The sequence below is a fragment of the Gekko japonicus genome, unplaced genomic scaffold (assembly GCF_001447785.1).
Source record: "Gekko japonicus isolate JY-2015 unplaced genomic scaffold, Gekko_japonicus_V1.1 scaffold144, whole genome shotgun sequence".
NCBI classification, from domain to species: Eukaryota; Metazoa; Chordata; class Lepidosauria; order Squamata; family Gekkonidae; genus Gekko; species Gekko japonicus.
The window spans coordinates 308,383-323,355 of NW_015162478.1; the positions used below are offsets into that span (position 1 = coordinate 308,383).

The following is a 14,973-nucleotide window of genomic DNA, read 5'->3' on the forward strand; positions in this document are numbered from 1 at the left end:
TTTATCAGTTTAGAAATGTCTTCCTGTTCAGCTGAAAGAGGAGCTGGTCATTCCACACAGTTGAGTTTTTGTTAGAGCGGAGGACTTGCCATTCCAATCTGGACGTTTGCCGCAATATTCCAAAGGGGGCTGACAGCTCAAGATGCAAGGCACTGTGGTGCAGTGGTTAGAGTATCCAACTACAACCTGAGAGACCCAGGCTCAAATCCCCACTGTGCCAGAAGCTTCCTGGGGAAACCTTGGGCCACCGCAAAGGAGTAGTGATATTAACGCTGTTGTAGCGCAAGAAAACAGAAGTCCAGGAGCTAGATTCAATCCAGTAGTGCCTTAGATACCATAAGATTTTCAAGAGACAAGCTTTGGAGTCAAATCTCCCTTTTCCGGGTCCAGGGGCACCTTAAAGACGAATGTCGAGTATTTTCATAATGAGCTGCTCCCCCACAGTAATCTTCCCCATAAATTTAATCTCTACCTATCTGAAGTGAGCCAAGACTCACAAAAGCTCATCTGGAAATGAATATTGTTCATCTTTCAAGTGCTACTGGGCCTTTGGTTTTTATGGGGCCAGTTATTTATTTACATTCAGCTTATATTCCGCTCGAACCCCTCCCACGGGGTCTCTGAGCGGCTTACATAGTTTATTATCCCTAACTATGGGCACATACATCATTGGGGTGGGATTGCCTACCAGCACTCAGTGGGGTTCAGTTAGTATTTCCTCAGCTTGTCTCGGCTCGGCTCCCGGCTTCAGCTCAGCCTCTCCATCCACTCTTTTCTTCAGACTTCTCGGTGGTCTTCTGGAGTCGACGGGCTATTTGTCGCGCCGACCGCAGCGCGGCTCCGTCTCCGTCCCTCAGGCTCCGCTGCGCCTGCGCCGCTGGGTCTTTGCGCTTCCTGGCTCCGCCTCTGCCGCTGGTCCACCGCTCGATGTTACGTCTTTATTTACTTCTGCTCGCCACCTCGCCTGCCACTGCCATTACACACCGCTCCGCGGCCGCTTGCCAAATCTCCGCTGCCAAATCCATCTGTCTGCCTCGGATCCCATCGGTGTGGTTCTGGTTACAGCTGATTAAAGCCACCTGCGGGCTTTCAGGAAGGTGTTTAACGCTGCCACCACGCTTGGTGGGAAATGCAGGCAGACATCAGGAGGAGAGTTTTTGTCTTCCTCTTCTCCTCTCTTCTCTTATTTTGCCCTAGCACACTGCAGAGTGAAAGAAACGTACACGCAGTTAGAACAGAGAACAATCATTTCGGGGACAAGATGTAATGCTTTTTTAATTAGTAGCCACAGAGCAAAGACCACAATGAGAAGGCATATACTGCCCATGTGGTCCATATCGTTTTTTAAAAAAACATACATTCTGTAAAATTAAGACACACAAAAAAAACAGGTCTAGCAATTTGCGTTCCACACTGTCCCGTCCTTCCCTGGTCACAAATCCGTATCTGGATCATTGCTATAGTCTGCAACTGAACCATGGCTGTTAAACAGTCCTGCACAATCGTCCGGGCTCGTCCAAATCCATCTTCTGCCGTAAAGAGGATTTCAATATTGAACTACTCTTACCCCCCACAAAACCAAGAGTTGCCCATTTGTCCCCGTTCAAAGGCACCAGAAGCAAGCAGTGGGATGCCAATGGTGTCGTACATGGATGGGTGGTTTCCAAATCCAGATCAATCAGTTCTGATCAACAGCATCCAGGAGAAATAGGAGATTATTAAAGGGGATGGGGTGGGGGAGAAGAGGAATCCACGGCTGCGGAGCTGGGCAACGTCCGTGTTCATGCTGCAATGGCGCCTAGGAAACACTGGAGTCTGAAGCCTCGGGAACAAAATGAGGCTTCTTACAAGCAGTCTCCACCACAAGCTCGTCTCTGTGCTCTCCATTGCGCAAAGGTTCTGGATCAGGCCTCTTGCGTTTGTTCACGAGGAGACCGGCTTCATCACTCTGCTTCCCCTCTGGCAAGCCGAGGGTCCTTAGGCAGGCAATGGCGGCTGCTTGTTCAGCCAGCTTCTTTGACTTCTCCCTGAAGGAGAGGAGGGTGGAAAAAGTTAAAGGAGCAGCACAGAAACTCTGCAGGCTACTCATCCTAGGATAAAATGGGAAGAAAATACAACAGAACCAATGTTCCCTCTAATCCCCCCTGCCCCTCCTGAGCAGAGCAGTTCACAACCTGAGCAGAACAGAACTGCTGTAATCTTAAAACGGGCACTGGGCAGTGCCAGGCCCTGCATGGCTCCTGGACTGCTGCTGAGCGAGGCTTCCTCTGTGTTAATGAGCGGCTGCTCACATGCATGGCTTAGAGGGAACACTGGCTAGAAACACACACACACACCCCTTCTGCAAAAGAGCTAGCACATTAGAGACCCACAAGATTTTCAGATATGAGTTGGAATGGAGATTTCTGACCACTTCTCTCCCACTCAGAAGGGGTGTTGCATAGAAGGAGGCAAACATACGATGCACATAGTAATCAGCCTGATTACAGCAGAGGGGAAATGCTCGGGGGCAGAAAATTAGCATCTGTTGTGAGATGAGAATCCTGTGTCCCCATTCAGCCTGGGGGAAGGAGGGAGACATTCTCGAAGGTGCTTCCGGTCTCAAATCCAGCTGTTCCACTGCAGACCAACACAGCTACCATCTGAAACTAGGATGGACCCACACTGTAGGATGGACCCATACTGTAGGTCCCACACTGCAGGAAAGCTGTTCTCTATTGATCAGTGAGCTCTGGAGTTCGGCCAGCATGAGGGAAGAACCAGGAGAAGCAGCTTATGGGTCTAGCCGTGGCTTTTGCTTGACCCCACATGTGCCCTGAGCTGAATGGCCCACGCTAGCCTGATCCAGATTAGAGTCTGCTGCTCTTAACCCACACCACGCTGACAAACAGACAAGATGATACTGCTTGGAATTTGCCTAGATTGCTATTTGAAAAAATAATCACTCTGTAGAAAAGAATGGGGGTGGGTGGAGGGGGAGAGGAGGACGCGCAAGCCAAGAGGGAAGAAATTATAAAGCTCTCTTAAAGCCTCTGTGATACGGCTGCATGCAAAATTGAAGTTCAGCAAATTCCAACCTTAATTAAGTTTTTTTAAGAAAAGAAAATCAAGACAGAATCGAACAATCTAGAGGGTGACACATGATCCCGGGGTGGAGGGGGGGAAATGCCCAAAACAAAACTCATTAAGACGCAGACAAAAAGAAGAAGAAGAAGAAGAGATTGGATTTATACCCCCCCCTTCACTTGGAGTCTCAGAGCGGCTTACAATCTCCTTTCCCTCCCCCACCCCACAACAGACACCCTGTGAGGTGGGAGGGGCTGAGAGAGCTCTGACACAAACTGCTCTTTTTCAAGGACAGCTGTGCCAGAGCTTGTGACTGACCCAAGGTCACATCAGCAGGTGCAAGCGGAGGAGTGGGGAATCAAACCCGGTTCTCCCAGATTAGAGTCCGCACACTTAACCACTACACCAAAAGAAAAATTATTCACCTGTCACCTGAACACGTCCAGAGAAGGCACCAAGAACACCTCGGAGGAGCAACAGTGGGATCGACACTGAGAAGGTGCTCAAGATTTTCGCCAGCTCCTCATCTCAGATGACAGAAGCACCAGGAGAAGGGCCTCCGTGGAGAATCTCAATAGACAAGCAGGTATCTAGGGGAGGTCCTTCACGTGACCTGTACAATCTGGGCCAGAACTTTGCAGAAAAGGGCAACTAGAATGATAAAAAGGGATGGAACACTTTCTCTATGAAGAAAGGTTAAAGCGCTTGGGGCTCTTTAGCTTGGAGAAATGACCAGGGCCGGCCCCAGCTTATTTTGCACCCTAGGCAAGGATCCCTTCTGGAGTTTGGCGCCCCTTGTCAGGACGCCCAGAGAAGAGGCTGACCGGCGGGGCACTGACAAGCCGTCACTCCCCCGGCCTTGCTGCTGCTCCTCCTCCTTCTGGGAAGTTAGCTGGTCAAAGAGGCAGTGGGCGGCAGCGGCAGCAGCAGGAGTCACCCGTCCGTGGAAATGCAATGGCGGGGGAGGGGCTTTTGGCGGGGGGCGGGTGCAGTTTGGTGCCCCTAAGGGCTGGCGCCCTCTAGGTGAACGACGGCTGAGGGGTGACTTGATCAAGGTTTACAAGATGATGTATGGGATAGAGCGGGTAGAGAAAGAAGTCCTTTTCTCCCTTTCTCACAACACAAGAACTCGTGGGCACTCCATGAAATTGCTGAGCGGTCGGGTTAGAACGGATCAAAGGAAGTCCTTCTTCACCCAAAGAGTGATTCACACATGGAATTCGCTGCCACAGGAGGCGGAGGCAGCTACAAGCATGGACGGCTTCAAAAGGGAACTGGTTAAACATACGGAGCAGAGGTCCAGCAGTGGCTATGAGCCACAAGGTACAGATAGGAACTCTCGGTCTGGGGCAAGGGATGCTCTGTATTCTTGGTGCTTCTGTTAGGGGGGGCAACAGTGGGAGGGCTTCTAGTGTCCTGGCCCCTCTGCTGGACCTCCTGATGGCACCTGGTATTTTTGGCCACTGTGTGACTGAGTGTTGGACTGGATGGGCCATTGGCCTGATCCAACATTGGCTTCTCTTATGTTCTTAACCGTGCCTGGAAACTCTGGCCACGAATGCTGCTCTTGTTAGTGCCCAGGTCTCCCAGATCCCGGTCCTTGACATGCTGACCACTCCACCACATGAGCTCACAAGGTTTAAAACAAACGTTCTGTTCTTTGATGGTGTACATCGTATCCACACTGAATGAAAACATAAATGTAATTTCCCCCAACATCCACATGCAAACCACCACCCCGCCTACGAAAATGGCTTACCAGAAGGTTGATCTGTACTTTTGATTGGCTACGGTGACAACGGAACGGAAGAGTCTATCCAGCGGTCTTTCAATCTAAAACGAGGCAAGAGGCGGAGGGGTGACTTGATGCTGTTTTGGTGAAACTGAAATACGCTCCAGTGGCCTGAGAGCTGCTCCCCAGAATCGGCTGCAATGTGCAACAGGGTGTGCCTTTGAGACCATGTGTGGGAGCAGGATATTCGGGGCTGGCCCTGGCTGTAAGGCAATGCACACTTTGCCTGCCCCCGCCCCCCTCTGCCACCAGTATGGAAAAGCAGTGCATTCAGCCTCCAGCTGAAACAACTGCGAACTGTAACAGGAAGTCGGAACAACAGCTTGCCTCTCGTGCAATACACCCCCCTCATTTATCTAACACGTGTATAACCAGGGTACTGAGGGGCAAAAACAGCTACCCATGCCCACCACAGCCGAGAATTTTTATTCTGACGATGGAAGCAAAAGCCCATCGACGCCATTCGAACCCCAGGACCCAGCAAACCACATAACCAGGTCCTGATGTGGACTCCGCTGTCTTGAACGGCAGCCTTGAATAATAGATAGCTTTTGAAAACAAGAAAGCATTTCCAAAGCCATTTGTGACATGGCATAGTTGAGTCTGGCATGCAAAGAGTACAAATCCTCCCCCCACCCCACCCCACCCCCTGCCGAGGTCAGGCGCAAGCCTCTGGGCATGGCCCAAAGATGACCTTCAGGACAGAGCCGAGGATCCGGGCCTGCAGGATGCTCTTCTCGGAGTCCTAACGTTCAAGGAAGGAAGCTGTTGCACAGCTGCTCCGGGAATAGCCATTGCAGCAGGGAGCTGCCTTCCAGGCAGATGACGTCACATGCCAGTTTCCTTCCTCACTGGAGGCCTGGTCCTGATCGGTACCGCCAGCCTCACCTCTGTTTTGCCCAGACTAGTTGTAGCCGTGAGGGATAAGCACTGACCCGCCAGCCTGGGTTCTGAATGGTGAACTGGGTGGGCTGCAGCAAACCAATCAGTACTTCTAATGGGAAACTGCCCAAAATCGAGTAACTTCTTCTCAAACAGGAACAGCTTTCTACGTTGTTTAAGAATGATGCAAAGGACATGCATGCATGTGCTTTAAATGCACACGCAAGGAAGAGAAGGAGAAAATGATGTCACAGTGGAAGAAGGAATTTATTCCACTCGAAGACCCCAACACATTTCGTATCTGATGAAGCAGTGCACAAAAACGCATTGGGATCTTTGTGTAAAATGAATTTCTTTCCCCCTTGGACCATCTCCCCCGATTCTGCACTGGCACATCCCTCTCTGTTGCATTTCATAAAAACAAACACACACACACACCCCGATCTGTGCCCCTAAAAGAACAGGGAAAATCATGCCCCGTGGGTAGGAATGCTAAAAGTTCCATCACTCATTCTGAAAAAGAAAATATTTCACAGGTGGGTTTTTTCAGCACTTCCTCAAATTTCCAATTTTCCCCTCAAGGGAAAGAAACCCAATTTCACCTGTGATTCTTCATCTCCCTGGGCCGCCAGGCACGGCTAACGTCCCTGTCTGCAGAATGCAAAGACTCACCGTTTCATACACAGGCTGAAGGTGTTTTTCTTTCCTGCACCATTCTAAGAGACACATTTTGGGTGTGATCTGCGGGGGATAGTCTCGCCTGAGAAGAAATGGAAAACAAATAACTGCATTGCAGGAGAAGGAACCGGGCTTCCTTAAGGGCAAAACAAGTACTGCAGCAAACAAACGAAACTGCCTTTCGCATCTCAGGAAGTGCGCATGCACACGAAAGCTTATCCGTTGAGTAAAGCTTTGTTGGTCTTAAAGGTGCCCCTGGACTCAAACTTTATTCTGCCTTTCACCAAGTCAGGCCACTGGCCCCTCTAGCTCAGTCTGGCTACTCCCAGGACTCAGGAAGAGAAACATCCTGAGCCCTTTGGCATGCCAAGTGGGTGCCCTACAAGTCAGCCATGGCACTGCCAGGAACCCCTTAAGAAAATATAAAGAGAGCCAGTTTGGTGTAGTGGTTAGGAGCACAGGCTCTAATCTGGGAGAACCGGGTTTGATTCCCCACGCCTCCAAATGCAGCTGCTGGTGTGACCTTGGGTCAGTCACAAGTTCTTTCAGAGCTGTTCTCTCAAGAGCAGTTCTCTCTCAGCTCTCTCAGCCCCACCCACCTCACAGGGTGTCTGTTGTGGGGAGGGGAAGGGAAAGGAGACTGAAGCTGCTCTGGGACTCTGAGTGAAGGGCGAGGTATAAATCCAATCTCTTCTCTCTCTACTTTATAATGAGTCGGACCATTTTTGTCCCTCTATCTTAGTACTGTCTACTCTGACTAGCAGCAAGTCTTCAAGGACTCAAGCAGAGGAAGGTTCTTCCTAAGAGTTTCTCCCTGGAATTCTTTTAAACTAAGGAGCCCAGGGAGAGAACCTGGAGTCAAACACATGAATAACCTGTGGTATAAATGTATTGTTTTGTTGTGAGCCTTTCAGATATTTACAGGCAGGGGACCTGCAAGACTCACAGAGAGATTCCACCTTCCTCCCCTTACTCCCCAGCCCACTGATTCCCCTGCCAGCCGGCCCACCTGCTGTGCCACCACCTCAACCTGGCAGCTCCAGGTCTCCCCGCAACCCTCTGCACCAGTGGGGGGGGGGGAGGAAGGGCTGGCTGCCACTCTTCCGCCTCCAGCTGCAGTCTGAGCCTGGCAACTGCTCCTGCTTTCTCCAAAAGGAGACCTTGTGAACTAGCACTGCAAGACCATTTTCTTTCCTAAAAGCGTGATTTTTCTTCTTTCTTTGTCTGTGGATTTTCCCGCAAGCCGGGGTGGTTCCCCTGGATTTGTAGAAACACATCCCTAGTCTGCACCTGACCCCGGAGTGCGGATGTAACAGTCCGCATGCCAAGGTCCTGGTTCAGCCTTAGATGTATGACGACACGGGGAACAGAAATCTATTAGGTGCTCCAAGATGAAACAGAAGGGGTGGACAGGGCTCCTCCCCTCATCCCCCTACATGACTTACTGACCCCAGAAAGCTGCTGTCTGCCTAAGTAGACCAAAGTGAGTGAGATGGACCAAGGCCCCACTTAGTAAAAGGCAGCTTCATGCATGGAGGCCTTTTGTGAATCAAGACAGAAGAGACAGATTCAGCAAGACAGAAACATATTTTGATGGCCAACTGCAAGGACATCCACCTCCCCCTGACCAATTTTTGCAGACCCCTGGAAACCGTATTTATATAACAGCCACCATCTCTGCATCATACAGGGAAAATGAGTTTCACTCTGATGTTACATTTCTCTTTCTGGGAGTTTTTAATATGACAGAAGGGACTGCATCCAACCGGGTTTCCACTGGTGAAAAAGGATGCTAGAGATCCTCTGTGACCACCCCAAAAGGCTATGTGGGTGACTGTGGACAAAATCCAGGTGGTACAGGGGCTATAATGAGGAGAGGAATCAGGAGAGATTAAGTGAGAAAGCTGACTGGGTTCAACCCTTTATATATAATGTGAAAAACAGGTATTGGCATATATTGCTACCCGAGTATGTGCACCAGATGGCATCAACTTCACTATGGAGCCCCACCATTCATGAAAGGGGAGATAACTTTGACCCGGTACACTTTGGCCTCTGGGCCGCTGCATTGACATCAGAGTATCCCTCTGAAAACACAGACCTTTGTCAAATTCAAAAGCAGCACAGGAAACGGGGTCTTTTTTTATCTTACTTGTCAAATTTAACTGCCATCTTTATGACATCTGCGTCTTCCATCTGGTCATCTTCGTCTTGGTCCCTTGTTTCTAATGAAACCTTTCTGGCTTCTAGGAGAGCTGACGTTTCTTTGTAAAAACTGCTCATTTCAAAGATTTCACTAATTAAAAACAACAACAACACCCCCCACCCAGAAATTCAGGTAAGGCTTGATCACAGACAGGAAAATTATACAAGGTCATATTAAAGGCAGTTTTCAAGAATTTCTAAGGCTGCCTGTCAGTGTTCCCTCTAAGGTGAGTTAGTGTGAGCTAGCTCACAGTTTTTTAGCCTCTGGCTCACACATTTTTGTCTCAGCTCAGGAAGGATGGCTCCAGAGCAAAGTAATTTATGCAGTAGCTAAATGGCTTGCTCACAACCTTAATGCCAGTAGCTCACAAGGTAGAATTCTTGCTCACATGACTCCACAGCTTAGAGGGAACATTGCTGCCTGCCTGTGTGTGTGTGTGTGTGTGTGTGTGTGTTTGTGTGTGACATGACTCTTTACATTTCTCAACAGTGGTCCACATCACAGAAGGAAACTCAGCAACAGCACCTGCTAGACAGATGCTGCCCATCCATCTACCAAACCACCGATCCCACTCTCCAGAAAATGAAGTCTATCCCAAAAGTGATTCTCAGCAATCAATATGCAACACACCACCTTGGAGGCAGCACTGCGCGCAAAGTAGCCAGCAGGCTTATCAGCTGAAAGAGAAGACACACGAGGTGGGGGAAGGGAAGAAGAGGAGAAGGCCTCTAGAGGGAGGGAGCTGGAGGCTGGAGAGCACCAGGACAAGCAGGCAAGTTGCTCGCAGCCATTTGCGGCCAGGGTCCACCTGGCCTTGTTGTCCCTGGTTGGGGTTCTTCCTAGGAGGAAGGGGATGTGACCTCCAAGAACTGGTGTGGTACACTGGATGAAGTGTTGAGCTAGGACCTAGAAGGCCCCAGGTTCAAACCCCGCTCTGCCACAAAAGCTTGCAGGGTGACTCTCAGGCTTGCCTCCTTCATAGGGTTGTCGTGAGGATAAAAACAGAGAACAACATAAGTTGTGCCGGGCAGTGTTCCCTCTAAGCTGAGTTAGTGTGAGCTAGCTCACAGTTTTTTAGCCTCCAGCTCACAGATTTTTATCTTAGCTCAGGAAGGATGGCTCCAGAGCAATCTAATTTATGCAGTAGCCAAATCATTCACTCACAATTTTAATGCCAGTAGCTCACAAATTAGAATTTTTTGCTCACAAGACTCCACAGCTTAGAGGGAACATTGGTGCCGGGTATCCAACTGGGGAGAAAAGCACGGTGTAAATGAAATAAGTAAATAAAGAGGCCCTTGGTTTTCCTCCAGCAACAAAGCACCCTTCCCCCTTGCAGTGGCTGTTGGAGCAGAGAGCTTTATGCTGGGGGGGGGAGGAGTCTCTCTGCAGCCACTCACTCTCTGACCACTGGCTGGGGCCCAGCTAGTCTTCCCCTTACCGCAACATGGCATGACTAAGCACAGAAAAGCTGTTGCAACAATACAACATATGAAAGACTTTTGTGGGCCCAAGATGTTCTCTGGCAGCCCCTACACAGACCAGGATCTGGGAACCAAGGTGTCCAAAGAGCTGCAAAGAGGGGAGGTCAAGGGGAAGGTTTATGTGGGAAAAGAACGGGGAAGGGGTACTTAACAATCCCCCTGCCGGCTATTTCTCCCTCGTCCTCCCCCCGAACACAGGAGGGGATTGCAGGAGAAAAGGCAAAGGGGAGGGAAAGGGATAACCCATACTCCCCTCTCACCCTTCAATCCTCCCCCGCAATTCCCCATTCTGAGGAAGCTGAGGAACAACAGGCTGTTTTGGCCTCAAGACAGGACCAGGACAAACTCTCTACGGGATGCTATGCCGCTGCTGACCACTAGACGGCAGCTGCATCCCATTTGCTGCATACAAAGAGTCAGACAGGCTTCATTGGGATAAAACAGAGTCTAGGCTGTTTCCTGTGAGGAACGCCTGCCGCACCAGCCTGACCCACAAACCACTCCTCCCAAAATCAAGCTAATTCTGCCCCTCTCAAAAACCCGTGCAGCCTGTCAGATTTTGAGATCTGCAGAATAGAGGATGTCACAACGACTACCATCAGAATTGTAACATTAATAGCAAACGTGAACTGGGTTCTTTAAAAACGAGAAGCCAACCCCCCCCCCCCCAAAAAAAAAAAAGAACCCAGGAGAGCTCCAGAAATGGTTTCTAGTTTAAGGAGCTGTGGTGGGGAAAGAAAGGCTGGGAAGCCCTGATGCAGAGGCTGAAATGCCTGCATGTGCTCACAAACACCTCTAAACTGCAGCCTCCTTTCATTTGTGACTGCAGGTTGGAACTTACTAGCCAAAAAAAAAGCAGCCGAGACTGAACTAGCAAAGACACTGGGACTCATGAAGGCTTTGCGACTGGGCAGGCCGCACAGAGAGCAGCTCTCTCTCCTGCACCAGACTTCATCTTAAACAAAAACCAAACCCTTCCTGTCAAAAATTTATCTTCAAAGCTGGCTAGTATTTTGTCATTGGGGATCCAAGGAGGCAAAAAAAAAGAGCAAAACGGTGCTGAAATTAATCACAGTGCTTTTGACATTCTGATTTAACCCCTCTTGGGGGAACTTTTTCTAGACGGAGAGGCCAGCGTATGAACTTCAAACACAGCAACTGTTCCCTTTCCTTCAGGAACCTTAAAAGCCACTTTAATTTAAGCTCAGCGATATGATAAACATAATCTAAAACTACGCTTCGATGTAAACAGCAGGTTTCTTAATCAGCCAACAGTCTTTGAGAACACAAGATGAAATGGTCATTCTCATCAGAAACACAACCCTGCATTTCAAAGAAGCCACCTTGATCCCGTGAACTTCCAGAAGGATCCTCCTTCTTCCTCTGATATATTACACAGGTAGAACTAGACATTTTCCTTGAATGGAACAATCCCTACCATATTTCCTGCACGGACTGTGCCGCGTGCAGCTTCTTTCCTTGTGCATTTTCCAGCTGCTCCCTTAACATTTGGCACAAACAATACTTTGTGTTGGTGTAGTGGTTATCGTACCGCACTGCCTGATGGGAAACAGACAAGAAACAACCAGTTCAGGAAGAAAGTACTGAGGTATTGTGAGGATTTGCCCATACCACTCAATCTTGTTCATTTACACCAGGGATACTCACTCACAGTGGTTTTTTGGGGGGGACACAGCACATGCGGCTCTCTGAGCACCATTCCCCAATGTGGCCCCTGCCCCATGTTTCAGGGAAGTGGGCAAGGCCCTTGCCTGGTGGGGCTTGTGGCTGACAGGTGATTCCCACCTTGAAATACTGGAATAACCGGGATGTGGGTTCCTCCTTTTCAACAACCCCCTCTCCCCTTTCTCTGCCACCTCTGGACTCTCATCCCAGCCCCCAGGTGGCTGTCCGGAGGAAAGCAAGCTGGCCCTCATGGGGAGTAAAACCCACCACCAAGGCAGCCACTGTGGAACAGAGCAAGTCGGCCACAGGAGGAAGCAGAGCCAAGCCCCAGCCAGCACCTCAGGGGCCACTTGGCTTGGCCCCCTTCATCAGCAATGGCAACTGGTCTCAGTCGACCCAATAGTGTTTTCCTGCTGCCAGGCTTTAGGAGGAAGAAATGGGTGAGCCGATGCCCACTGTTTGCACCGCTGAGCTGAGCAACCCCTGCAATGCTGGCCGGTAGCACCACAGGGGCCTTTCTGTGTGGCTTGCTCCAGTGCCATTTTCACATCCCAATCCGCTCCTGTCGTGGTGGTTTTACTCCCCTTTCTCCATAGCCAACTGGTGCTCCTCCGGACACCCTGGCAATCTCACTCCACACTCACCCCTGAGCTGTTGTGCCTCATTGCTGAGGAGGAAGTGAGAAGGCAGAGAGAGAAGTCCTTCCCCTCAGTCCCGACACACGCGGGCTGGCTAAGGTTCAGCACGGGTGCAGAATAATAATAATAATCGTATGGCATTGTGTGTAGTATAGCTAGGAGATCCTAAGATTGCCTGGCAGTCCAAAGTTCTAGCTGTTTTAGCATTATGCACCACTAGGTGGCCAGCTAGACTTGTTTTGGGGGGGATGAGAGAGCTCTGAAAGAGCTGTGACTGGCCCAAGGTCACCCAGCTGGCTGCAGGTGGAGGACTGGCGAGTCAGACCTGGTTCTCCAGATTAGTCCGTTGCTCTTAACCGCTACACCACGCTGGCTCTCAGTGGTGCGGAGAGAAAACCCTACATGCTTGGAGGTACTCTGATAATTTAAGAGGCTCCAGTGATATATACATTAATAGTTATATCTACTGTATGTGTATGCTTGGCAGGATGGCGCGCAGGGCATATGGTACTCATGTGGTTCTTTTGGTAGGTGGAAATTGGGAATGTAGTTCCCCACAAGCTGTAGCAAGTCCCACTGACTTACACAATGGGAGCACTAGCTCTGTCTCTGTGTGTGCATAACCTAATATGTAAAAGGCATGTAAGCCAACTTACACAGGGCTTGTTCAGATGTTCATTTCTAAACCCAAGATAAGCACCCCTGACATTAACCCACTTTGGTTTTTAAGGGAAAAAAAAGAAAGAAAAAGATTGAATTCTACTCTATTCAAACAGTAATTAACACAAGGAATTCACTGCTGCAGGAAGTGGTGGCAGCTACAAGCATAGACAGCTTCTAGAGGGGACTGGATAAACACATGGAGCAGAGGTCCATCAGTGGCTATTAGCCACAAGGTCTAGATGGAACACTATGTCTGGGGCAGTGATGCTCTGTATCCCTTGGTGCTTGGGAGACAACAGTGAGAGGGCCTCTGGAGTTCTGGCCCCACTGGTGGACCTCCTGATGGCACCTGGGTTTTGGCCGCTGTGTCACACAGAGTGTTGGACTGGATGGGCCATTGGCGTGATCTAACATGGCTTCCCTTATGTTCTTATTCCTCTAAGTGAGATTTTAAATAAATGAAGATATGAAGCTCCCTTATATCAAGTCAGACCACCTGACCCTCTTGCCCAGTAGTAATTACTTGGCAGCAATTCTCCAGAGTCTCAAGGAGAGAAATGTCTCTCCCAGTACCTAACAGGAAACACTAGAGATTGAACCTGGGACTGTCTGTATGCAAGGGAGATGCTCCACCGCTGCGTCACAGCCTCCTCTCCACCTCAAGAAGCCGGTCAATTGATCCATCTTGCCCGGCAGCAACCCAGGCAGAGAGGTCTTATTTGTAGAATTATCCCAAGTCTGCTCCTATTAAATTTGGATTCAGGGGTGAGTGTAACACCTTCAGCCGATTTCAGGCCACTGTGGCCAGTGCAACTGTGAAAGACTAAAGAGAGAGAGAATCTCAAAGCATACGTATTGGATGTATTCCCGTATGATGTCGTTCAGGGGCCGGGATCCTTCCTTCCGGAAGATGGAGGGGTTCCACATTGCCGCTCGAGCCACCATCACGGAGGATGCCGCTGTCGCTTGCTGGAAGGCCGCCAAGTCGGAATAGTCTTTGATGAAGTCATGGGAGCCTCCACTGAAAACGGCAGAGGAGACGTTCTCGTCAGCAGAGGCGAGGCACAAAAGCAGGAGCTGCACGCAAAACACGTAGGGTGTGTGTGTGTGTGTGTGTGTGTGTGTGTGTGTTTATAGACAGGACATGCAAGGGGAATGCTGGGTGTTGTGCACACAAGCAAAAGTCACGCAGGAGGACCACAGTGAGTGCTGCTAGCTTTTAAAATGTGCGGCTCACTCAGTTGTGTTAAACAACAGCACCCATCTGTCCGTGGGTGTCAGCTGTGTATTTATCACCTAGATGCTACAAAATCAGACAACGGACTAAGGCTGAACAGCCCCTCCTGAATCTGCTCAACTCATCCCTTAAACTGGCCTCAGACGCAACCCGGTTTCAAAGATTACAAAATAAAGAGACTACAATTTACCCCACGAGGAAAGCAAACTAATTGGGTGATAACAGTACGGGTCTCCGAGATCTGGGAATCGGGCCAGAGGAATTGGTAGGGGCAAAGACCGGTGCAAAAACCTTGGCCCACTAGCAAGGGGTGTTGTGCGTCTATCCCGCCTTTCCTTGGGGGTCCACAGGCACTCTAGTCTAGAGCGGCACGTCTTCAAGTAAGGCTGCTGCATCAGGTGACTAGGGACCCTGTTCTGGACCAACAGGCTATGCTCCAAGCAGTCCAAGTACTCTGTCTAGAATGTCATGGAGATCCTTTCAACAGCCCTGAATTATTACCCTAGGGGAGACTGAGAGACCAGGGGCTTGGCAAAAGGACCTGAAGCAGGGCCTTCGTGGCTCAAAGCCACTCCGTTGTACCAGCTTTGACCATAAACAGAAAGAAGCTACAGCCAAGGGATGCTTTATGCAAGTGACAG

At 49.9% G+C, this 14,973-nt stretch overlaps 1 protein-coding gene across 2 annotated transcripts in view; it reads right to left on the reverse strand.

Moving 5' to 3' along the window:
* Positions 1-1,255: 1,255 nt before the first annotated feature.
* DUS2 (dihydrouridine synthase 2) overlaps positions 1,256-14,973 on the reverse strand; it is a 39,882-nt gene continuing 26,164 nt past the window's right edge. For both annotated transcript variants that reach the window (XM_015405813.1, XM_015405814.1), the window contains 6 exons: positions 13,948-14,116; positions 11,547-11,668; positions 8,571-8,714; positions 6,413-6,500; positions 4,826-4,899; positions 1,256-2,027 (listed from right to left, as the gene is read on the reverse strand). In XM_015405813.1, the coding sequence (XP_015261299.1) occupies positions 1,799-2,027; positions 4,826-4,899; positions 6,413-6,500; positions 8,571-8,714; positions 11,547-11,668; positions 13,948-14,116 (826 nt within the window). In that variant the 3' untranslated portion in view covers positions 1,256-1,798. The remainder of the gene's footprint in view (positions 2,028-4,825; positions 4,900-6,412; positions 6,501-8,570; positions 8,715-11,546; positions 11,669-13,947; positions 14,117-14,973) is intronic.